The sequence below is a fragment of the Terrapene carolina genome, unplaced genomic scaffold, assembly GCF_002925995.2.
Source record: "Terrapene carolina triunguis isolate 2854851 unplaced genomic scaffold, T_m_triunguis-2.0 Scaffold21, whole genome shotgun sequence".
Lineage (NCBI taxonomy): Eukaryota > Metazoa > Chordata > Testudines > Emydidae > Terrapene > Terrapene triunguis.
Window position 1 is genome coordinate 34098620 of NW_020664372.1, and position 25769 is coordinate 34124388.

A 25769-nucleotide genomic window follows, 5' to 3' on the forward strand; every position below is an offset into this window, starting at 1 on the left:
AGAAGAGCAATGTTGCAAGTGCTAATATTACATAATTGATGCAGAAATCTTCTTTATCGGCTGCTAGCAGACTGATTTGTGGAAGGGAGACAGGTGTTGAAACTAATTAATCTGCCTCTCTCCATGTCACAGGGATATGCGGCAGAGATGGACAACCCTTTAATGATGCATCTCATTTCGCCAGGGCTCCTAAATAAGAAGGATATTTTGTTTGGGAATATGGAAGAAATTTATCATTTTCACAACAGGTTAGTGTTTGTGATCAATCAAAGTTGTGAGTGGGTGGGTGGGTGAGGGTAAGAGAATGAATGTTTTCAGTTATATGTTATACGTAGTACTGCTTGGGTGAGGGAGGGGTCTCGGATTTTTTTAATCATATTAAAGGACGCTGACTTAGTCCTGCTGCAGTATCTGATGCATTTAAATCCATATTGCATAGGAAAAAGAAGGCAAAGTACCTAAGGGAGACAAGGAACCTTGCATTGAGCTGTGTGCAGTCTGTCCGTTCACTCACCCAATTAATGGAGGAAGTTAAACAGTTTCAAATATAATAGAAACTGTCTTGCAACCATTACAAAGTTACTGTCATCACTCCATAATAACATGACCGATACCTGGATATGGGTCTTTTTTTCCTGCCACTAAGTATTAACTTCTTGCCTCAGCCACTAACCATTTTATCCCAGCCTTGATATTCTTCTGTATGGTGGTGGCTGCTGAATTTACACTCTATTAGGGAAATTGACCTTTCACAGGAGTTTGAATTAATGGTTACTGTTTAGCAGATCTTCCCCCACAGGGAAGAATTGGAACTGGTGTAGGAAAGATAAAAGTATAATTTCAAAAAGTTAAGTATGAAGGACAATTGTTACTTTCGTGTAGGATTTGGCCAACAATTTTGATTGGAAAATTGCCAACGTGTGATCTAGTTAGGCTTTTTTTAAAAGTAGTTTCACATACTATACTTGTCCTTGGGCCAATGTATGTGGTTTTACAGTCACAGTTTTCTATTTCTTTAAATGTTTTTTTCACTCTTTTTGGGTGAAAAGTCCACACAAAATGTGAAACTATCTTAGAGGAAATAGCACAAAATGCTGCCAGATGCACAAAGTAAACAAACGGAAAACATTTTTCTCCAATCCCGTTCAGTTATAGTAATCTTCTGTACCATTTCTAACAGTAGGTTAAACAAAAATTTCAGAAATGTAATTTTTAAATTTGGTGTCCCTTTCAAATAATGATTTGGGTGAGCATGTTTAGTTTTGTAGTACAGGTTGAACCTCTCTAGTCCAGCACCCTCAGGACCTGACCGGTGCCGAACCAGAGAATTTGCCGAACCACGGGAGGTCAATGGAGAGTGCCAGCGGGTCTCCATAGGTGCGGGAAGTAGGGGTGCAGGGGGTGATGCAGCACCCCCAGGCTTTGCACCCAGCATGGCCCCCCCACCTGGGGGACCCGCTGCCACCCGATGTCCTGGCTGCTGGCCCCCCGCCTGGGGATTCCGATGCTGGCCCCAGGTCCCAGCCGCTGGCCCCTCGTCTGGGGTCCCAGCTGCCGGCCCCAGGACCTTCCCCTCCCTCCTGGAGCTTGAACGCCGCGAATCAGCTGTTTGTGGCACTCCGAAAGCGCTGGGAGGGAGGAGGAAGAGTTGGTAAGCGCGGAGCCGCTGGCATGTGAGAGGCGCAGAGGGAGGGGGGGGTAGAGGGAGGAGCTTGGTGCTGGTGGATGCTCTGCACCCACTAATTTTTCCTTGCGAGTGCTCCAGCCCTGGAGCACCCACAGAATCGGCACCTATGCCGGACCATGGATTTTGCCAGACCAGGAAGTGCTGGAATAGAGAGGTTCAACCTGTACAATTATTACAGCTCTGATGTTCCCTAAAGTTTAGAAAATGAATTCTATGGAGAAAGCCTAAGGAAATCTAAGTTATTACAACTGTTTTTTGTTTTTTTTATTTAGGATATTTTGTCATATGACCTAACAAAGTTATCTTCTTTGTAGAATATTCTTGAAAGAACTAGAAAATTACATAGAATACCCAGAGCTGGTGGGAAGGTGTTTTCTGGAAAGGGTATGTATCATGTATACAGTGCATTTTACTAGATCAGGGGTGGGCAAACTTTTTGTCCCAAGGACCACATCTGGGTATGGAAATTTTATGGTGGGCCATGAATGCTCATGAAATTTGGGATTAGGGTATGGGAGGGGGTGAGGGCTCCAGCTGGGGGTGCGGGCTCTTGGGTGGGGCCAGAAATGAGGAGTTCAGGGTGTGGGAGGGGGCTCTGGGCTGGGGCAGGGGGTTGGGTGTGGGGGGCAAGGGGGAGGATGGTGAGGGCTCCGGCTGGGGGTCAGGTTCTGGGGTGGGGCTGGGGATGAGCGGTTGGGGGTGCAGGAGCGTGCTCCTGGGACTGAGGGGTTTGGAGGGCAGGAAGGAGATCAGAGCTGGGGCAGGGGGTTGGCGGGAGGGAGTCAGGGGTGGTCCTTGTTGTCTTTTAATGCCATTTATCATTCTGGAACTGAGACTGTGATGATACTCCCTCGTAGGGAAGTCATAGGGCCAAATTCAGGCCTTGTAAATGTAACCCAGCTCTGAGGTCTGGCTGCAGCCTTCTCCGTTTTCTCCTCAGGGTTCTTGGTTCACCTATAAGGGTGCCACCCAAGGAAACCCCTCATAGTGAAGAGAACATAAATGGGCTTTAGATGCTGTAGTCAATGAGCCAGTCCACTAGAGACCCGTTGTGGTGTTTCAGGAGCACTCCCCTCTAAAGGGGTTACATAAAAATAGGCGCAATGCCATTGTAATTTACTGAGTGCACCTGTTCATGCCAAGACTAAAATTGGGCCATTGTTTGCTGCAGCCATTAATACTTTATAATGCATTTGTGAGGGTTTTTTACAATAGTATTTTTCTTTGTAAATGAGGACAAATATCCATTTTTAAAATCGATGCAAATTCTTAAACTCAGAGGTCAGAATTGAATGACCCATTAACTGCTACACTGGATGAGCCAACATACCTTTTAAAACAGAGGTGGGCAAACTATGGCCTGCGGGCCACATGCGGCCTGTAGGACTGTCCTGCCCAGCCCTTGAGCTCCTGGCCAGGGAGGCTACCCCCCGGCCCCTCCCCTGCTGTCTCTCCCCCCCACCCCCACCCCACACACACACAGCTACACCGCTGTGCAGGCAGTGCTCTGGGCGACAGGGTTGCACGCTCCTGCCAAGCAACACGGCAGCGTGTCTGGCTCCGGCTGGGTGGCGCGGCTGCCAGACATGCTGCTCTGAGTGGCATGGTAAGGGGGCCGGTGGGTTGGATAAGGGGCGGGGAGTCCCAGGGGGCAGTCAGGGGACAGGGAGCAGGGGCAGTTGGGGTAGAGGTTCTGGGGGCGGTCAGGGGACGGGGCGGGGGTGGGTAGGCGTGGGGTCCCGGGGGCCTAGCAGGGGGTGAGGGTGTGAATAGAGGTCAGGGCAGTCAGGGGACTGGGAGCAGGGGGGTTGGATAGGGGGCGGGGTCCTGGGGGTGGTTAGGGGTGCGGGTTCCCAGGTGGGGGCGGTTAGGGGACAAGGAGCAGGGGGGTTTGGATGGGTCTGGGATTCTGAGGGGGGCAGTCAGGGGGCGGGAAGTGGGAGGGGTCGGATAGGGGGCGGGGGCCAGGCTGTTTGGGGGAGGCACAACCTTTCCTACCCAGCCCTCCATACAGTTTTGCAACTCCAATGTGGCCCTCAGGCCAAAAAGTTTGCCCACCCCAGTTTTAAAGCATTGAAATGTTAGCTAACATAGTGATCCATTTGGGTGAATGTTTTCAACGCTATTATACTTACACATGTGACTTGAAGCAGTTGTTTAACACCAGCGTTTGCTCCTAAAATAGTGGGCTAGACTCCATAAGTGTTGCTTTTAAAAAATATATATATATGAATACGTTTGCTTGATTTAAATACTAGTTTCTTCACAAAGTTAAACCCAAACATGATATTCAAGATGCTTGCCTCAAAGAAACCGGGCTTGGGATGAACTCAGCAAGGAAACTGAGTTATTTCCACAGAGGAAATAGAAAAGAAACAGAAAAGAGAGTAGAGCTGGGTAAATACTACAATAAAATAACTAATCTCAAATATTCATGAAAATAAAAACTTGCATTTGCTTTCATAATATTCACAACCGGTAGCACTTTTGGTCAGAAAATGAAACTCACTACTCTGCAGAGGGCCAGCATAAAGCCTATGTAACATGTAAGCCCCATTTAAACCCCATTTAGAGGGCTAAAGTAGAACTTGCGTATCGCTTAGGCTTTGTCTTGGCCCTCTCTACAGGGGCAAATTTGACCCAGAAGATGATAGGTTCATAAATACCTATGTGAATATAACACAAACGTTTCTCTACTTTAAAAAGTTTCAATCATACAGTCGGGGGGCAGAAATAATACTACATGGCTTACGTGATCAGACATATCCTTGAATAACAAATAGTAAAACCCTTGAAGACATTGACTAATGCACAACCAGTTGGGTGATATGTTAGTGCAAAGTGTTTGAACACTTTGCAATAATGAACAAATTCATCAAATTCAAATCTGTACACAGAACTCCCAAACAGAAAAACTGCAAAAGTGTTTGAATAAATTATGTGCTACAAAGGCTTTGCCCCACTCCACAAGAGTATACCACATGATTCTATTGATGGTAGTAGCACTTATTATTTCTGAATGGATAGCAAAGGTTTGTTATGGATTAGCCATCAGCAACATTTACCACCTGGATGCAGCTGGTGACATAGCAACCTACCTCTAAAGAGCACCTCTCTATTTTATTACTGTTTGCTTGTACTTCTGGTTACTATTAGAATGCTATATAGACTTATTTCTTTTTCATATATTAGTTTAAGTAAGGGATGGTGTGTGTGTGTGTGTGTGTGTGTGTGTGTGTGTGTGTGTGTATATATATATGTGTGTGTATATATATATATATGGCTTGTACACAGAGGCGGATTTACAGTGAAACACAGGGTGCCCTGGCATGAGGCCCCCCAACAACAGGGGGCCCCAGGCCGGGCATCTGCAGGGACAGAAGCTTGGTCCTGCCGGCTCCTGCTGCAGGCTCTGCACCAACCGGCAGCCAAGCTCTCCCCTCCCCGGAGCGTGCCGCGTTCCCACCCCTCCCCCTCCCAGCACTTCCCCCACAGCCGAACAGCTGTTTGCTGGCACTCAGGTCTCTCCGGGAGGGAGGGGGAGGAGCGGGGCTGCAGGGCGCTCAGGGGAGGAGGCGGAGAAGAGGCGGGGGTAAGGCCTTGGGGAAGGGGGTGGAATTGGGATAAGGCGGAGCAAAGGCAGGGGCCCGCACTCCCCCCACACATTCCCCCCCCCCCCCACCATGAGCTGCTCAGGGCAGGAGGCTGGGGATGGGACTGGGGGCTGGGAGCACCCCCACGACCCCAGCCCCTTGCCCTGACAGCTGCACCACCTCCCCCAGCCCCATGCCCTGACTCCTGCACCCCCCACATCCCCACCCTGAGCACCAAACGGGAGCTCCTGCACCCTCCCCACACATTCCCACCTGAACCCCTCACACCAAATGGGAGCTGCCCCAGGTAAGCGCTCCACACCCCAACCTCCTGCCCCAACCCTGAGCCCCCTCTTGCATCCGAACTCCTGGCCAGACCCTGCACCCCAACCTCCAGCCCACTCCTGCACCCTAACTCCCTTCCAGACCCTGCACCCTGACTCCTGCACCCCCTCACACACCGCCAGCCCCCTGCCTTCCCTGACTCCTGCACCGCCCCCCCCCCACATCCCCACCTGCACTCCCCACACCAAACGGGAGCTGCCCCAGGTAAGCGCTCCACACGCCAACCTCCTTCCCCAGCTCTGAGCCTCCTCCCGCACCCTAAGTCCTGGCCAGACCCCGCATCCCAATGTTTTTTTACTTTTAATAAAGTGCTCTTATCCAAAGCGCTTTACAATAGTTAGCTAATGGTACAAACAATATTTGGAAAAATCATTAAGTTGTCCGCCGAGACCCCCAGCGATTTTCAAGTGGTCTGTGGAAAAATAAGTTAGACTACAAAAACAATCAAGGTACCTCACTTTATTTTCATTTACTTCCTGTTACTTACAGGAGGAGGAGGAATTTAAAAAAATGAAAAACGGGGGTGGGGGGAGATAAGAGAGAATGTTCTTCTTTCTTGGCTGGGTCCCAAGGAGGGGCCCCAAAAATGAAGCTGAGCACAGGGCCCCACTAACTCTGTCCGCCCCTGCTTGTACATATTTAACAGACATTTAAACTGAAGTAAGAATTAACAAGAAAATGTTTTGAAATTCTGCAATACAATGTGCAAATTCATAATATCCTTTAAAATGATAGTGAATATTTTAACAATATTTTTTGCCAATAAGGTTCCAGGGAATTATACTGTTGTTTGTCCTGGTTTTTCTTAGTCTCATAGGCAGGCATTCCTAAGAATTTTATGTACTTTTACTAAAAATTTCAGTACTCGAATTCACAACAACCTTTTCCCCCAAATTCAGATGGAAGATTTCCAGATTTATGAAAAATACTGTCAAAATAAGCCCCGATCTGAAAGCTTATGGAGGCAGTTTTCAGATTCTGCATTTTTTCAGGTATACTTATTTATTTCTTCAAAATATTTGTATTTGTAAATTGATACATTTTTCTCAATGTTTCTAAGGCTGAAAGAAGAAAGACTTTATGTATTAACGAAGTGCTAAATTCATTTTAGGAATGTCAGAGGAAACTTGATCACAAGCTGAGTTTGGATTCCTACTTACTGAAACCTGTTCAGAGAATAACCAAATATCAGTTACTGCTGAAGGTAAGGGATACAGAGTGGTATTCATGCTTATGGTTTTGAAGGTTGCACATTTTTAAAAATTACATTATTTTGTAATTGTGTGTCATCTACTTGTCTCATCCTACCCAGAGAAAAGCCTAAAAGACAGCAGAAATAAGAACATACGTGTACTTTCAGGTCATGAAGGCTGATGGACAGATCCCAGTCTGCCATCTTCTTGTTCCCTTCTCTTGTTTCTTTGATTCTAAAAGCAGGAAGTGAGCAAACTAGTCTTTCTGTATATAGTCTTTGCTTAACCGTTGCTTTTGCCTTTATTCTCCCTCTGGGTAGACAGAAGGAGGACTAGGACAACCAGACTTGCAAGGAATACTTCCCATTTACTTAAAACTTGTGACCATTGGAGGAATTTGCACCATGGGCTCGAAAATGTGCTCAGAAAAATGCCTCTGTAGTTAAATAGAAACTCTGCAAGATAATGCAGAGGGATACATTTCAGGTATCAAGTACTTCTTAATTGACACCCACTGTATGTTTTTAGAAAATATATGATGATGTTGAATTTTATAGTTTTATATTAGAAGCCTGAAATTTTTGAAAATGCTACACCAAATTTCCAAACATTTAAGACATGTCTGATTTTTTTCCATCATAAATTATTTAATGGACATTCAAGACATAACCTTTTCCATGCGTGTAGATTACTTGTTTTAACAAATGCTTCACACACATGCAAGTTAAGATTCCAAAACTAGTTTTTAAAATTATAGTACACTAATTATTTAAAAATAACATTGGATCAAATTTGCCCTGGGCACAAATCCATTGAAGTTTATCAAGCTATAACAGGGATGAATTTTGCTGATGATGTTTAAATATGAAGAGTGGAATAATCAAATGATTTCAGAAGTCTCTCTTAAAATATCCTTCGTTCCTGCAATTTGACCTGCCTGAGTGAACCCTAATTCCTATGTGATCTCCCCCTGAAGTTAGTGGAGCACCACATGGGCTACATGGATCAAACTGCAGGACTGGTGCCATAGAAAAGAAAAGAGCATCTTCACTTAGATTGTAAAGTCTTTGGTGAAGGACTGCCTCCTTGTTATGTTTTTGGGCAGTGCCTAGCACAGTGGAGCTTCAATCTGTGACCAGGGCTCCAGGCCACAATCTAAATAATAATAACATCTTAAAATGAGCATGACCTATACTTCAGTTTTAGAGCTAGGTAACAATAGAAAGATTTTCCACAAAAATTCATGACAATTTTCCACTGTTTTAATAGTAACTGTTTGCAAGATTGGGCTGCATAATCCTCATTTACAGTTATTTACCTACTTTATCATTTACTAATGTTTGTAAAGTGCGCTAAGTGTGAATTGTTAAGTCCTGTCCCTGGTAGAGGTGAGAAGTAGAATTTAGAACCTTCCAACTCCCAGCCTTATATTTAATCCACTGCCATGTGGCTTTTAGAGATTCCCATCTTCTCCTCCTCCTCGGGCCTTTTTCAGATGTGGCAAGTGGGAATTTTTGGTTGAAAATGTCACAAAGGACCAGATTTTTGGTTTTGGTTTTTTTTTGCACAAAATTTCATCAGTTAATTTTGAAAATTTGCCTCAAATTCAGTGTTGAAAGTACACTTATCTTGAATATTAATAGTTATCTGTTTACAAAACTGAATGAGCATCACATCATTGTTTTTTCCACAGGAAATGCTGAAATACAGCAAAAACTGTGAAGGAGCTGAAGATCTGCAGGAGGCATTAACCTCTATATTAGGTATTCTCAAAGCAGTCAATGATTCCATGCACCAGATTGCCATTACTGGCTATGATGTAAGTGACAGCATTTCTTAATTATTTTTATACAGATACAAAAAGAAATGAGGTGTGTGTGTATAATAATGCAACTGGGATTGCGCAACTGTTTCCTTTTAACTAATATCTGAACTGTGTTGTCAAAAATAATGGGAAAATGGATTTCTTACGTATTTCTCACCAATCTCATTACTAATACAAACTTTTAATAGATTTTATTACAAGTCCCAATCCCACTTTGCAGATCCCAATTTTCCTCTTTAAATTTTCCTCTTCAAATACAAAGTAAGGTATAAAGTCTGTTTTATTCAGCAGTGTACCTCAGAAAGAAGAGAATAAGAATTGTCATGTCAGTTGTCCATTTCTAGTGTTGTACATTGCCAGACAGTAGACAGTGCCACATGTTTCAGAAGAAGGCATTGTTAACCCATGCCTAATACTTTATCCTTGGAGGGAAATTTCCTCTAGAAATGAACTGACGGGGGAGTTGTGTTGTAAAACCAGCCCCAGGAATTATAGCATCCTTTATCCTGGAAAGCAGTGACTCTGAAAAAGATTTGGGGGTCATGGTGGATAATCACAAACACGAGCTCCCCATGTGACTCTGTGGTCAAAACAGCTAATGCGCTCCTGGCTGCGTAAACAGGGGAATCTTGAGTAGGAGTAGAGAGGTTATTTCACCTCTGTACTTGGCACTTGTGTGACCACTCTGGAATACTGTGTCCAGTTCTGGTGTCCACTATTCAAGGAGGATGTTGCTAAATTGGAGACAATTCAGAGAAGAGCCACGAGAATGATTAAAGGATTAGAAGACGTGCCTTAGAGAGAGAGACTCAAAGAGCTCAATCTATTTATCTTAATAAAGAGAAGGTTAAGGGGTGAACTGATTACAGTCCATAAGTACCTATTTAGGGAACATTATATTTAAGAATGGGCTCTTCAGTCTACCAGAGAAAGGTATAACAATCCAACAATTGGTGGTTGAAGGTAGGCAAATTAAGACTGGAAATAGGTGGAAATTTTTAACAGTGAGGGTAATGAAACATTGGAAAAATTTACCAATTGTCATGGTGGGTTCTCCATTACGGACAAGTTTTAAATCAAGATTGGATGTTTTTTCTAAAAGATCTGCTCTAGGAATTATTTGGGGGAAGTTCTGTGGCCTGTGTTACACAAGAGGTCAGACTAGATGATTGCAATGGTTCCTTCTTGCCTTAGAATCTTATTCTGTAGGGTTCCCATTGATTTCAATAGGGCCAGGATTTCACCTCCAAGTTCCATTTTATCTGAACCATCAAAGTAAAGAGGTTCAGATAAGACTTTTTTTGTCTTTGGCTAATCTCACATCATTCTATATCATATTTCTCTTCAGTATTTGATGTGCTGTTGGATACGTATAATGATGTTACATATGATTTGTTGATGTGAATTTGCACGTAATGGTGGATTCCTCGTCCTTTCTTCATTGAGAATGGTTAAACTCTAAATAAGAAACAGCATTGCTGCTCTGATATGCTGCTTCTGTTCTCTTTAGGCTAATTTGGACCACCTTGCATCACATAACTTTGTGTAAATTCTTCCCACTTCAAGTTTAATAAACCAAACAAATTATGTATAAAGGAACAATGTCAACCATTTTTTATTATTTAAAAAAAAAACATTTTGATAGAGCACCTTTTTTACAAATATATACACACATACCTACACACACAAATTACAGGGGTTTTCTGCTCTCCTGTATAATGCTATCAAACATTCTTGGGTCCACCTTCCCTTACCGATTGTGGGAGTTTCGGGCAACAACAACAGTATTGCCAGAACAACATTTTCAGATGGAAATGTGTTTTCAAGTTGATAGTCTCTTCAAAGTGTAAACAACTTCACTGTTCTTGTTTCAGGGAAACCTGAATGAACTGGGCAAGCTTTTAATGCAAGGATCCTTCAATGTATGGACTGATCATAAAAAGGGCCACTCAAAAGTGAAGGATTTGGCACGTTTCAAGCCAATGCAAAGGCACCTGTTCCTCCATGAGAAGGCAGTGTTGTTCTGTAAAAGGAGAGAAGAAAATGGAGAGGGATATGAAAAAGCACCTTCCTACAGTTATAAGCATTCCTTAAACGTAAGATCTTTAGCAATCATATTAAGAATAAGATAAAAGTAGTACCTAAGCCTTCGAGCTGCTTTAATACAGTATATTACGTTCACCCACTGAAGACATTTTATACCTATAACTTTATTTGTAAACACATTGGGCTGGTCTACACTATGGGGGGGGATTGATCCAAGATATGCAACTTCAGCTACGCAAATAGCGTAGCTGAAGTCTAAGTATCTTGGATCGAATTACCTGGGGTCCAGACGGCGCGGGATCGATGGCCGTGGCTCCCCCGTCGACTGCGCTACCGCCGCTCGCTCTGGTGGAGTTCCGGAGTTGACAGTGAGCGCGTTCGGGGATCGATATATCGCGTCTTAACGAGACGCGATATATCGATCCCGGATAAACCGATTGCTACCTGCTGATACGGCGGGTAGTGAAGACATACCCATTATGTGCCCAATATATTTTGCTCTCTTAAACCCCTTAAGAATTTTTTGCAGTATGGAATTTGCACTTTGAAGCAAGTCTGGCCAATATTGTTATAATCTCTGCCTTTTATGCTATTTACTGTGTCCTTCCTGTCATCCCCATCTCTCCATAGCCTCCCTTTTTTAACTCCAATATCTTCTGTTTTGAGTTACAAAACCATATTAGGCTAATGTAGTCCAGATTGCGATCCCCTTATCCATGTTAAATTGGTAATTGGGACTACTAGGGGAATAAGGTCGTCCAAAATGTAAGGGTGTCCAAATCTGGCCCTTAAATATGAGATAATTTATGGGTCTGCCTTGATTAATTTACAGAATCTCCCCTTTCATCCTGACACATTGGTGACAGCTGAGAGTAAAGCCCTAAATCTCTCCTGCTTCAACTGCATAATGCGCGGGTTGTACATGATCAATATATTCTTTTGTCTTGAGTGCAAAACCTCAGATCAGTGATGAAAAGATTACTCTGCTGAATAAGTTTAAACAGTTCAGTGTATTGGGATAAAAGAAGATGACTAATGGGCCTCCGTTATTTTAATTGATATTAAGCATGTCAACATCAGTTTGTTGTGTTTGCCAGATGACAGCTGTTGGAATAACCGAGAACGCTAAAGGTGACTCAAAGAAATTTGAAATCTGGTATAATGCGAGGGAAGAAGTTTACATCATTCAGGTAATGGTGCTTCACTTCAGTTTAAATGAACTCATTGGCTTATATTTCTGTTTTACGTACTGATCATTTTTAATTTCTGAGCCATGCACTTTCACAGAATAAATGGTGAGGTGCTTTCCACACCTGCTGTATGTTTGGAAGTGTTGCTCCTACTTACAGAAATTGTTTGTCTTAGCAATGTCACTTGGACAAGGAGCCTAAGTAGAGACATGTGCAGCAAGTCTTGTGTAGCCTGAAGAGGATTAAAAGTTGTGAGACTCTTTTCTGGTTTCGGTATTAGCCAGTAATGCTTTCTGACTTCCAATAAGGGAAGTAAATGGAGCCTATATACATCACTATACAATCCAGATTCACAAAAAAAGTGCCTGGTGAAGCATTTTTCATGTTTGTGCATAAAGGTCTTTGAATGTGTGTAAAAGTCGTTTAACCAGATCTTCAATATGTGCAAATCACTACTGCTCAGTTGAAGTCAATGGAGCTACAGTAGTTTATACCAGCTAAGGATGTGGCCCACTTACTGTAATAGGAGCCATTCAGCAGAAAGACAGGAAAAAGGAAAAATATAACTCTTAATTTCTCTCTTCTTCTGATAAATTATGAAGGTAAAAAGTGAAGTATTATTCAACACTATAAAGCTTTTTGGGACACAATATGTAAGATGTTACACGGTGTAATGGGTTTTTTACTGTATTACTGTGTACTGGTATAATGAGACGAAAATAGAACCCACACGCAGAGGTGAATGCAGAAGGTACTTTAAACAGAAGAGACACTCTTTCTCGTGTTTAAAAAAAAAAAAAAAAAAAGTGTTGTCTCATTTTATAACCTACTAATCTACAGCTTGCAGCCCAGTAGTTTTGTGACACAGTTCCGATGTCATTGACCGAAAAGTGGAGTAAAACTGTGTGAACTTATCCCCTGATCCTGCAAGAACTTATAAATGTGCTTAACTTTACACACCTGAGCTACCCATTGACTTCAGTGACACTGCTCAGGTGTGTAAAAGTCAGCATGTGTGTGTTTGCAGGATCCAGGCCTTTATGATGAAAAATATAAGATTCCCAACATTTCACAAAAACAATTTGCATAAAAAAGTCTTGTTAATTTTCTCATTAGAGAAATGAAGTCTCTATGCCAGTGACAAAAGCTCCAGTCTCTCCCCCCTCCCCTCCCAGACCAGCTTAAAAACTTAAAATAACTCCCCTTCCCCCAAGGCCCTGAGAGAGAGTTCTGTTTATCTTTTCTTTAGGGCTCTTCCTAGGTGTGTGTTTGCCTGCACTGTTTAGTGCAACTAGCTTTCAGTATTTGATCACTGGTTTCTTTTTTGTGATAGGCACCAACCCCTGAAATTAAAGCTACCTGGGTAAATGAAATTAGAAAAGTGTTAACTAGCCAACTACAGGCATGCAGAGGTAAAACATTCTCTTTATCTCTTTCCTTCTACACAGTGCAGTTTTGTACTGGAAACCCCATTCTCTACATCTGGTCTGTGTATTTAAAAAAAAAAAAAATCTGAATACAAAGGCTCCGAGTACAAATAAATTATTTGATAGGTATTTTTCTTTCTCGCAGAAGCTAGTCAGCACAGAACACTAGAACAGACACACAGTTTACCTATACCTGCACCAACTTGTACAAGGTAAGTAAATACGTCATCAAATCAATTTGGTGGGCTAAGACACAGCAGATGGTTACAAAATATATTAGGCTTACCAACGATGTTCATCTGTAGTTCTTTTGTCCACGTGCCTCTACTATACATTTTACTTCTTAATTTTTCTTTGGTGCTGCTGCTTTTCTACACTGTAGAATTATAGACCTGGGGTTTAAATACCTTTTGAACTTTTATGTATTTTTTTAAATGAAGAGCTAACAGCAGTGATATGAACTAGAAAATAGCTCAGTCTAGCACACCTATATGTGTCAAAACATACCAGATTGCATGTCTACAGAATATAGCATTATTTATTATATTTTATTGTAAAAATTTGTATATTAAACTCCAAGAAATAAAGAAAAATGTACTATACATCTTTGATTTGAACACAGCAGTGAACTGACAACTAAAACGTGGATTTTAAACAGCAGGCCACAACTTTTATTACACTGACACTGAGGAGGGGCACTACCTACCCATCACCCACACTGTCCTTCACCAGGCATTTAATTGGTTCCAGTGCGGGGTTTACAGGGCTCCTACTATATAACCTGTAGCTCAGTGATAGGCTCTCTTCAGCCTACTCCCTAGGACTCAGCTCGCTCTGAGTCCTAACACCTTCCCCTCCGCAAGTGGAATAGAGGGTGCAGAAAGATGGGGACCTCAGCCCACAAGGAAAATATGCCAGCTGTACAGGGTTCTAGAGACAGCCCTCTCCTCCCCAGCCTGGAATCTAACATTGAGATGGGACCCCCTTCTGGTTCCACAACTCCATTTGTATTTCCTCCTTCACCACTTGCCTGTCTGCCCAGTGGTAACAGCTAGCAAGCCGACTTCAGTCCATCATTCTTAGCAGAAGGGATGTTCAGGGCTCTGCTAAGGCAGAGATCACCAGACTAGGGGCGTGGGGGGAGGAGTGCTGAATCCTTTCTCAGCCACAGCAGCAACCATAACACACATGGTTGCAATCATTGGGTGACCGTCCCCATCCTAGCTTTCCAGGGAGCGGAAGCTGTGTTCCATGCACACTCTTCAGTATGCATGTCTGCAGGAAGGAGCAATAGCAGCCTTGTGGCCTGCAGAAGGGGCAGATATCTGCCATCCCTGTTCAGACTTAGAACTACAGGAGGTTTATTGTCTTAATTGTCTTCTGATAAACAGTCCTTCAAGGAACCAGGGAAGAACCATCAAAAAACTAGAAGAGAGAAAAACTGATCCCACAAGTCCAGAAGGTTGTGTCACCTCAGTAGCACCAAAGTACCCCGAGAAAGGCAAAGGTGAGTCTCCGTTACAATTAAATTATCCATTGGCACAGAGTATCTTACCAAGGGGGAATGGAGAGTGTCCAATGTAAAGTGAGAGCTAGGAGTATGCTCTTGGGGTTTTTTTGTTACAGAGCCAGCATTGTAGATAGACCCTCAGATTTGATTGTTTCCCAGATTTCTCTTTTACTGGACAAATGTCTTGACACTACCTCAAAACTCTCTTAAAACCCTGCCGAGAATGTACTGATGAAGAGCCCTTTATTCCTCTGTGATTTGGTTCCCATCACTGAGTTCAGCCACTAGACCACTTCTAAATGTAAAGGTCTGCACAGTGGTGATAAACTGTTGCTTGGATTCTTCTGCAATGCGTGAACTTTCTGTCTTTTATTTCTCCCTCAAAATGCTAGTTCCCTGGCATAGTGTTGGATGATTTTGCCTTGACCTTTTCATGTATATCTCCCCTTTCTCTCTTTTCATCTCTCTTCATTTGTAGATGATACAGTAATTAGTTCTACCTCAGAATGCTCTGCACTGTCAAAAAAGCGCTTTACACTTCAGGGCTTTACTAACCTCAAAAGTCAGAAAGGTAAATTTTTAACAAGCTAGATTCTGTTTTCCAAGCAAGGCTGCAGTTGGGGTGTGTGTGTGTGTGTGTGTGTGTGTGTGTGTGTGTTTCAGTGTGAATATATACATGCATATAGGGATATATAGCTTAGCTCCTCTCCCAAGTTTAAGTTGGTTTTTGCTATCATAGACCCTCGCAAAGGGCCCTGAGGTAGAAAGTCCACTGGGGGAGGTGGACAGTACCAAGTGCCTATAATCTCCCTTGCACTTGGTGATGGGGTGTTTTAGGGCCTGGTGCTAGCCAGGACAGTGGAGTGGTCAGAATGACATGGGGGGAGTGCTGAATCCAGTTTATGTACATATCAGTTCCCTCCATGGAGGCCCCAGGAGGCGTTTAAGCTGCTCATCGTCAGTGGAAACACTGAAGGAGGGTAGCAGTGGAAAGCTCATTTGCCTACCCTCTGAGTGAATGAGCAGCAACATGCTCCACCATCAGTGTATCTGCTCTGGGTTATCTGTATTAAAACCACTAGGGAACCAATATTTTGTTAGAAGTGTTTTCTTACTGACTTCTTATTAATCAAATCTGTAGTACTTAATGCAAGGCTGTGCATGGGGTGCTGCTATTTGCAAGGATATAAGGAAATAAGAATTCAGTTCTTTTCAAAAGAGGTCTTCAGTTTTGCTCTGAAACAGGAGCTGGTCTGAGTCCGAGATGCATTTACTTGGCAGCAGGAAGCAAGAAAGTATTTGTAGAGTCCTTCTTGTTTTGGATGATTCTCTTTAAATAGTCTGCATTGCACTAATATGACACCACTTAGTAGAACACATGATTTTCAAGCACCCTCTTAACACGTCTTTTTAAACCCTGATTACCTTTGAGTTCTTTCTGGAGAGACTGTATCAGCATAGTGTGTCTAAATACTCAAAGCACATATGAGGTAAGCACTAATATTCCATGCTTGCCTTGACAGAAACTCCATCTCCTACTGCTAAAAACCAGACATTGCCAATGATCCTTCTGACAGGACCAGGTATTGCTGTAGAATTAGTTTTTCCAAAATAAAATGATCATGTTAATATAATGTTTGCACCTAAAATGCAGATTAACTGTATTCTGTTGATTTACAGTTTTTAGAAAAAAAATCATATATTTGTATCCATAATTGTAAAAATGTCCTTGCCAGTTTAGCTCGAACCATTAATCAGAAACCATTTACTATATTCCAGTGTAAACTCAAAGGTATTTAGCATGCTATCTGCCTATTCTGTTTTTTCCAGTTCTTCAATATCTCTCTTCTGTGTTTTTTGCCTATTCATCCTACTGCAGCTTCTCCTACCAGCCCTGACAAAAAAGCTAAACGACATGAAGTAAAGAGTGATCCAACTCCTTTTGGTTTAAGAGGTAGAGTGATAACACCTTTTCTACTCCACAATAAGCCATAGATCTCGAATGTAATATTCATATCAAATAAGTGTGGATGCACATATGATAGTGTGTGCACAACAGTATTCTCATCCGCTGTTTTTTCCATGACACTGGTTCCATACCCTTCTTGTACACTCTCTCAGGCAGTATTTCCCCTACAGAATAGTCTCTTCTTCCAAACCCCACTTTCCAAGGTTTCTTCAACCTTGTCTTTAACCATGTGAAAGCCCAGCTGGTGTTGCAGGCTTTTAGGTGTGGCATTATCCAACAGCATTCACTTTGCCTATGCTGCGGGGTGTTCAATGCACTCTAAGTGTGTACGCAGCCTCTACACATGTGGAATCTGAAGGTCTGTGACATCTGAGCTCTGTAGGAAACCAGCCAAACCTTCTAGACTTCCCAGCTAGTATGAAAGGTCTGGACTTTGAGGATATTACAAGGAAGAAAAGTTTTGCTCAGGAGTCTTTGCAAGGGTCTGGGAACTCTAAGAGGGGGGTTCCCTGAGAAGATGCAGGGAGAGGTGAAGACAGTCCTATGGGAGTCTGTTGCAGAGTCAGAAGGGAAAATGGATGTAGTCCAGTACCTTATCCTCTGTAGAACTCTATATGGATTTGGAGAGAAAATGATTTTTTTTCCTGGTGGGTCAGATAATCCAGATCCAGTTCACATGACAGCTTCTGCTTTTTGATGAAAAGAAATGTTTAATTCATATATTTGGGTATGAGTTAGATCCTACAGCCATGTTTTTAGAAAGCATGTACCTTAGAAAACACTAAGACAATGATACTGTTATATCATTGAGGTTCTCTGTCCTATTAAGTTTGTTCATTTCCATTTGTACCATTATAATACAAGCTGCTTATCCTGAGCTCCCAGCAAAGATTTCAAATACAATCCTTGAATAGACTGTTGATTTGAGAAAGAAAATAACCAAGAAACTAAATTAAAAATGTCCTGCCATTCCCCCTGTCACGCACCTCTATCCCCATTTTGCCTTTCCACCGCTTCGCCTTCCCTCTGCCCACCAAAGCCTGGGGAGCATAGATGGGCTGTGCCACTCAGTTGAAATGACTAGTGTAAAACTGGTGCAAGTTCAATCAAAATCAGGCCCTATAACTGAATTATATCCTCCTACTGATTTCTTTTCTAGCAATCTCTTTTCTCATAGGTTCTCTGCCTTTTTCTTTTGCTTCCTTTCTAAGGTTCCTCAGGCAGACAGGTCTTTGGGAAAAAGGGCATTTTTTTCTAGTTTGGTGTTTTGTCAGCGTTGGGCTAGTCCTGCCTGAAAATAATAAGAAATCACTCTTGGAAATTCTGTGGGCTTTTGTGTTTTTCCCCAACATGGATGCAGAATCACTTTTGACTGTTTTTTTTATTTTTAACTCAAATGCTACCCTTCGTGAATAGTAACACTACTGTTATCACCTTCAGCCCCCAACTAAAACCTCTCCAGCGCATCATTAGAGATCTACAACCTATCCTGAAAGATGATCCTTTACTCTCACAGATCTTGGGAGACAGACCTGTCCTTGCTTACAGACAACCCCCCAACCTAAAGCAAATACTCACCAGCAACCACACAGCACTGAACAAAAACACTGACCCAGGAACCTATCCTTGTAACAAAGCCCGATGCCAACTCTGTCCACATATCTATTCAAGTGACACCATCATAGGGCCTAATCACATCAGCCATACCATCAGGGGCTCGTTCACCTGCACATCTACCAATGTGATATATGCCATCATGTGCCAACAATGCCCCTCTGCCATGTACATTGGCCAAACCGGACAGTCTCTACGCAAAAGAATTAATGGACACAAATCTGACATCAGGAATCATAATACTCAAAAACCAGTGGGAGAACACTTTAACCTGTCTGGCCATTCTATGACAGACCTGCGGGTGGCTATCTTAAAACAGAAAAACTTCAAAAACAGACTCCAACGAGAGACTGCTGAGCTGGAATTGATATGCAAACTAGACACAATCAACTCAGGGCTAAATAGGGATTGGGAATGGCTGAGCCATTACAAACATTGAATCTATCTCCCCTTGTAAGTATTCTCACACTTGCTTCTTATCAAACTGTCTGTACTTGGCTACCTTCATTATCACTTCAAAAGTTTTTTTTTTCTCTTACTTAATTGGCCTCTCAGAGTTGGTAAGACAACTCCCACCTGTTCATGCTCTCTGTATGTGTGTATATATATCTCCTCGATATTTGTTTCACTCAATATGCATCCGAAGAAGTGGGTTGTAGCCCACGAAAGCTTATGCTCTAATAAATTTGTTAGTCTCTAAGGTGCCACAAGTACTCCTGTTCTTTTTGCGGATACAGACTAACACGGCTGCTACTCTGAAACCTGACTACTGTTATCTGAATTCCCGTAGTGTCTAGCACCCCAACCAAGATTTGGGACCCAGTAGCACTGGGCGCTGTATGAACACATGGTAAGAGGTAGTCAATACCCACAAAGAGTGGGAGAAACAGGATGCAACATATGAGCAGAGTGATAATTGGCAAACACCAAGTTTAGTCCCCTGTGTTTGTTTTTATTCTGTTTTTGTAAATGATAGCCTGGAAGAATTGAGCACCAGGAACAGACCGCAAAATTACTTTCCTCTATTATATTGTTTTTTTTAATTTAAAAATAATGAAAAGGGTTCTATTTGCATCTCACAAGCCCAGCAATAAAGATAACTTTTAAGCTAAAAATGAAATTTGAGTGGAATGAAGCAGGAACTTATTACTCAGTTCTTTCACAGATGCAAGTTCAGTATTAACATTGGACAGGGCCAAATGGCTCAGTACTTCTAATCTTCTACCAGCAGCCCAGCGCAGGCAAGGTAAAGTATCAGTCCTGGGCCACATGAACCTGTGTTTTTGGTGTGCTGTGGATTAGAGATTGTTTTGGCTTTACTCTGCTAGTACTAGAACACTTTTTGTAACATGTATTGTCTGGACACATGGTGCAGGAAATAAACTGCCTCATAGATTCCATGGAAAGCAAAAATGCTGGGTTCCCCTCCCCCCCCAGTATAACTGATTATTATCGTGTTTTTATATTTAGAGTTGGCTTGGGGAATGTTCCTCCTGTCATTCTTTTCACTGGGTATTAATGATGTAACCGTTTGTCCTGAACAGAAATGTATCATAAAAAATTAATTCTGAAACTTTCCTAATCTGTTTTATCATGATTTGCTTTTATGATTAAGAACCACATGCATATGTTTGTGGTTACTTTGTTCTTTTAAGGACCTGTTGACCTCAGTGAAAAGCAACCTTAGTTTGATTTTATTTGGAACGGCGAGTTGTGCACCCTGGATGTGATTCAGCGTCGTAAATAAGTTAAATGGGTTAGCCTGCATTACTTGTCATGAGAAAAATAATAACGCTTTACAATGTGATACATACATCTTTGTTCCTGGGGTGGTTACTGCAACAGTTTTAATCATGATCAATTCTCGTAGTATTACTGTGCAGCTTGTCACCCCAGTTTGGCTTTGAACAATAACAACCTGATCTGCCAAGGGGCTGAAGTCAGTGACTTCAGTGGGAACTGCAAGTGCTCAGCAATTTGGAAAATCAGGCCACTATTGCTGCCATCTGATTATCCAGTTAAGCTTCTTTGATGATGTCACACCTACCCACTAGCCCTCAGCAACAGCAACGCACAAATTGGAAGCAATTTCCATTTCTACTGCCTCCGAAGAAAAACAGCCGTACACCTAGGGAGGTGGTGGGGGTGGGGATGAGGGTGTGTGGGGGCGGGGGGGGAACACACAGAGGAACTTTTTCTTTTCTGCTTATTTTCTTTTTAAAAACATTAAGGCCCAAATTCTCCACTGCCATAAAATAGCACAACTTCATAGGAATTGTGCCAGGAGTGAATTTGGCCCCCAGGGTATAAATATTTTCCAACATAACATTTTCCTCCTATTTCTTACTTGATATGTAAGTAACTATTACAGACTTTGGGTGCAATCCTGGTCTCATTGAAGTCAGTGGGAGTTTTTCTTGTTTCTGGGACATTTTCACAAAGTTAATAACTATAGGCTATTTGTTTACCAAGGTTGGGCTAAAACATCTCAGTCACTTGATGCCTCTGAAGAAAATGATGGTTGGTCTAGTGCTGAGGACCCACTTAATTCATCAGATGCAGAGGAAGAAGAAGGAGAAGGGGGAGGAGAGATGAAGCTGGTAACCAGAAATATTTTCCTACTGATTTAGTGAAATTTGTATTGCTAATTAATATAGTAAAAATATCTAGTACATGGGAATTTTGTTTGAACTTGCAGCAAAACGTAAAAACCCACGCTCGAAGTCCTTAATCAGGCAAAATTCACGGTGATTTCAATTTAAGGTTGGGTTTGCATAAGTGCCTTGTGAAAGTTTTTTGTCATTTGGACTCATAGCATCTGCAGTTGTTTATATTACATACAAAAGAACTGTGAAAAGTAACACAGGTGTCTATTGTTTACTGCCTCAGTAATGAATAATAGTGAGTTAGAAAACAATATTATCCAATGAAATAGCATATATAAATCTCTGGTTCCCTGACTGGTTCACCTAAGCTTTTTCTGGACTTTAAATTTTATCTCCTGTTTAGAACCTGAATGAGGGTTGGTTGTTTGGTTGTTTTTAATTAATTGATATAATGGAGAGATGTACAGATGTTTCTCAGGAAGTCATTCAGGATGTTTGTGAGAATACATATACTGACTTCACATTTTGGGTGAATAGCAACGTTTATTGTCCCTCAAAGTAAATATTCACCTCGACTTTACTGTGGTTTAAAAAAAAAAAAATTACCCCTGCGGTACAAAAGTCAATATCTGCTTAATATCTATTATTTTTACTGTACAGTTTAATTTGTTCATTTGTTTTTCCTTCTGTGCATTTAGACTCCTGGTAAATACACTGTTGTGACTGATTATGACAAAAGAGGTTCTGAAGATCTTGCAGTGAAAAGTGGAGACCTCGTTCAGCTGATCCGTGAAGGAGAGGACGGACTTTGGTATGGAAAATTGTGTGTAGCTGCTTGAAAATGCTCACAAGTACCTTATCAATTATGATGTCATATACTCTGAAGAATTTGTGCGTGTGTATAAAGAATATATTTTTAAAAATTTAAACAGTTTGACAGTAAAATTCTTTTCTTAGGTATGTGAAGAATCTGAGCACCGGGAAAGAAGGTTTGGTGCCAGCCAACAATTTATTGATGCTCATAGGCAACTCAAAATCAGCTCAGTCTTTAAGCAGCTCTGGTAAGAGATTAATTGTAAATGTGGCAATGGTCAGTTTAGCTAAACATGTATATAGGTCGCATTTTGAAAGAACAAATGACATAGCATGTTTCTTGTGATTGTTTTCCCTCCTACTCCAGAATCAGGCACTGGATGCAGTACTTTGAGTTCATCATCAAGTTATAATGAAAGTTGCAATGCTGGCAGCACCAGCTTCTGAGACATCAAGGGCTAATGCTAACATTTCCCCAAGTCGCCTGTGAACTTCCAGCATCTTATGCAGACTTCTGAACATTGGACTGAAATGGAGATCCAGCATGTATGTGTTGCCTGTCTCATGTTTTAAATGGTGATTTATGGAGCCATCCCTAGGAAGAGCTCAGTGAAAAGTATGTGGAATCTGAGATTATAAAGAAAAGTAAATGATCTGAAATGGGATCTTCTAGAAGCTTCTGATCTGAAGTCTGAATCTCAACATACATTTCCCCATGGATATTGCCATCAAATTTCTACAGACACACCATTTTACCACAACCAGAAGAAGAACAGGACAAGACAAGAATGTGTTCCTCTGTGGTAAATCCTATTGTAAAATAAAAATAATTGTATAATATAGAAATAAGGATAAGAAATCTGAGTTTACAGTTCACTCTCCCAAATATCTTTCTGTAAGGATACTTCTGGGTTAATGCAGTATATGGAGTGTCTTTTACAATAACCGGGAATTAAATGTAGATCCAGCCATTCTCTTGTCTTGAATTTTTAGCACTGTGCTTTCTGCAGTAAAATGCATCTTCACAGGCTGTGGTGCAAAAGAAATGGACAATTTACTGACCACAACAGCATCAAAAGAAAAGACTATTTTATCTTTTCCAGCATTTTTTACTGTGTCCAATGGCCATTTTTGAGGTATTTTGGCCTCTGAACCAAGTTCTTTACCAAGAATCACCGTGTTTACATAACATTGGCAATTTAATAGCATATTTGATACAAAATTATTTTTCATTACTAAGGTACACATTGAAACACAAAATGTTTGTATTACTTAAGTGATTTCGTAATGATTTGTACTACAATGTGGTTATCTTCAGCTCTAACAGTTAGAAGATGGTTACAGGCAAATGAAACTATGCTAGCTACACTATAGAACTCAAGAGCTTTCCTAATGCTGAAGATTTATTGTGAGGATTAGAAACCTGAACCTTTTAGCTAAGGATGTATGTTTGTAGATTTACTCAAAAGGATTAAAAAATTTAAACAATTGTGTATTTTTTTTCTATAAAATGGGAGGGTGGCGGCAATAACTTTATTTAAAAAAAATCTGAACTATGTTGTGGACAAATATTTTAAATCCTTTTTTAAAAGGAGAGAAATCATAAACATACAGTTTTTCAGGGTATACTGTAAATTATCACCTCCTCAGATATTCTTTGCAGTTCAGCCTTACAAATGCAAACAGCGTATTGATTTTGAAATTTTTTGCTTATACTGGAGTATCATTTTTTCCTGGTCTGTGTACTGTAGTACTTAAAATAATCTGGAGTGTTGAGGGCTTGATGTTCAGAAGCACTGAGCGCAGTGAGCTTCTGTTGCAATCAATGGGAGCTGCTGGTGCCCAGCACCTAGAAGTCTAACTTAATATAAGAAATCTAGATTTTACACTCGATGTGAACAGCTAAAAGAGAAATGCCTCAAAAGAATGATCTTACTTTTCTAGTTTCCTGAAGCGATTCCTGTCCCAGTTACAATCAAAATGCAGCTGGCTGTGGCCAGTGCATAAATGTGTGTATAAATAAATATATATATATATGTGTGTGTGTGTATATATATACATATATCAATGTAAAAGATGTATTTATAGTCTTCATGCTGCTGAAAATGTGTCACTTTACAATTCATAAATACTTAGGTTTCTTGCAATACTGCAGTATGAAGGCTGGTCAGGGTTTTTACTTTATGCGTCATTTCCAAAAAATGATTAATCCGTTCCTTCTTAAATTATCCTAAACTGTGCTAGCCAGGACTGTTTAGCCTGATATGTGATAATGAAATAACAATGTGCAGAGATATTGGTTTGCCTTCTTGTTTGTAAGTTATTTTGTAAATGATCTGTAACATAATTTACTTAAATATATTGCTCTCAAACAGTCCTATAATGAGACTGTCCTTTCAGCTGTCTCATTGCAGCATCCTTTCCATTATTTTTGTGACCTTATACACACCATTGCACTTTAATACAGCACATTTCACCGTTTCCTTTTCTACAGCTGTTGTAAATTATAAGTACAAAATCAGAGGTCTTTATTGGATGTATGAAAGTTGGATGAATAAATTTCAGCATTTCTTGCTGGATGTCCTCAATATGGAGGTGCTGTTTGCTTTATTGTCTCAAGGTGCTCAGACACTATTGTGATGTGCGTCATGTAAGATCATAACTACACCTCTACCTCAATATAACGCTGGCCTCGGGAGCCAAAAAATCTTACCGCGTCATAGGTGAAACGGCGTTATATCGAACTTGCTTTGATCCTCCAGAGTGCGCAGCGCCCCCCCCCCCCGAGCACTGGTTTACCGCGTTGTAGCTGAATTCGTGTTATATCGGGTTGCGTTATATCGGGGTTGAGGTGTACTCAGTAGAAATCAACAGGGCTGTAATGGCTGGCTCCAAAAGCCAGGCTAACACCTTAGGAGTAGCCCTCACAATTCTACCAGAATGAGCCTTTTGAAAGACCAAATCTTTGTGTGTCCAAACCTTTTGCTCTCTTCATTTAATCCACCTCTCAGAATTCCATTCCTACTTCTCCCCTGGTTTGCTCTTCCAACTCTCTGTCACTTCCACAGGGCTGGGGAGATGGGATCAGCCTGCTGATTGCATAATAAATTTAAGATGCTGCCAGGTTGGCTTGACAGTAGCCAGATTTCTTCGCTGCTTGTTGCAAATGTTTGTTTTGGTTTAATTTTGGGGAGTGGAAGGGGTGTCTTTCACAGATCTGGTTGAGCTCCCCCTGCTGGACACTCACCAGACTGGTATGAGAGGATCCAAATGCTGACTCCCACATGCCCTTAGCTTGCTGGGGCTGGGCAGAGTTGAGATACTGTCCCTGGCTTTGGGCCTGTAGGCATGCACTCCGGGTGCAGGCCTTGTGTTTGATGCTCTCGTGGCAGGGGGGTACCCTGAAGCCTGATTGCCTAGTTCCTGGAATTAGTGTCATCTTCCCCCACATCTAGTGCGTATTCCCCAGGATCCCACCAAAGGTGTGAGCTTTTGGGTTTACAGTTTACCTCTTCAGGGATACACAGTAGTGAAAACCTACAGACTGACTGCACAGGTTTGTAAAACTCTATTACTCTTTACTTAGAATGGGAAATACACAGAGCTATACAAAATAACAAATATACCTAAATGCATTTCCCTGGCTCAGGTTCCTCACCACTCTGCAGAGTTCTTTGGACTTGGGCAGAGTCCTCTTCTCCACATGGACAGAGCCAGATTCCATCTCCTGCACATGGCTTCTCTTCATAATCTTGGTGCCCCCTCTGTCCTGTAGCTAGCTCTTTCTGATCTTGGCTCATCCTGCAGTTAAATCAGACCACCCTGTTGCTATGAAAGCCTGCTTATCTCTTTCCTGAATGCTTCCTGTGTCTCCAAAACCCTTTTCCCTTTCTTCTTCCTGTGAGTCCTTTTTAAAGCCCTGCTTTGTCATCTTTGTACTGTTTGGGAATT

The 25769-nt window shown here is 41.7% G+C and overlaps 1 protein-coding gene across 2 annotated transcripts in view; it reads left to right on the forward strand.

Moving 5' to 3' along the window:
* Positions 1 to 24363, forward strand: part of MCF2L (MCF.2 cell line derived transforming sequence like) — a 244967-nt gene extending 220604 nt beyond the window's left edge. The window contains exons 17-33 of one of the 2 annotated variants that reach the window (XM_029910503.1): positions 133 to 248; positions 2002 to 2071; positions 6525 to 6617; positions 6737 to 6829; positions 8512 to 8637; positions 10518 to 10739; positions 11787 to 11879; positions 13213 to 13291; positions 13452 to 13518; positions 14698 to 14813; positions 15295 to 15387; positions 16340 to 16399; positions 16696 to 16770; positions 20872 to 20999; positions 21704 to 21816; positions 21963 to 22066; positions 22186 to 24363. In XM_029910503.1, coding sequence (XP_029766363.1) covers positions 133 to 248; positions 2002 to 2071; positions 6525 to 6617; positions 6737 to 6829; positions 8512 to 8637; positions 10518 to 10739; positions 11787 to 11879; positions 13213 to 13291; positions 13452 to 13518; positions 14698 to 14813; positions 15295 to 15387; positions 16340 to 16399; positions 16696 to 16770; positions 20872 to 20999; positions 21704 to 21816; positions 21963 to 22066; positions 22186 to 22265 — 1728 coding nt within the window. In that variant the 3' untranslated portion in view covers positions 22266 to 24363. The remainder of the gene's footprint in view (positions 1 to 132; positions 249 to 2001; positions 2072 to 6524; positions 6618 to 6736; positions 6830 to 8511; positions 8638 to 10517; positions 10740 to 11786; positions 11880 to 13212; positions 13292 to 13451; positions 13519 to 14697; positions 14814 to 15294; positions 15388 to 16339; positions 16400 to 16695; positions 16771 to 20871; positions 21000 to 21703; positions 21817 to 21962; positions 22067 to 22185) is intronic. The other variant, XM_029910505.1, reaches the window with a different exon arrangement.
* Positions 24364 to 25769: the final 1406 nt, after the last annotated feature.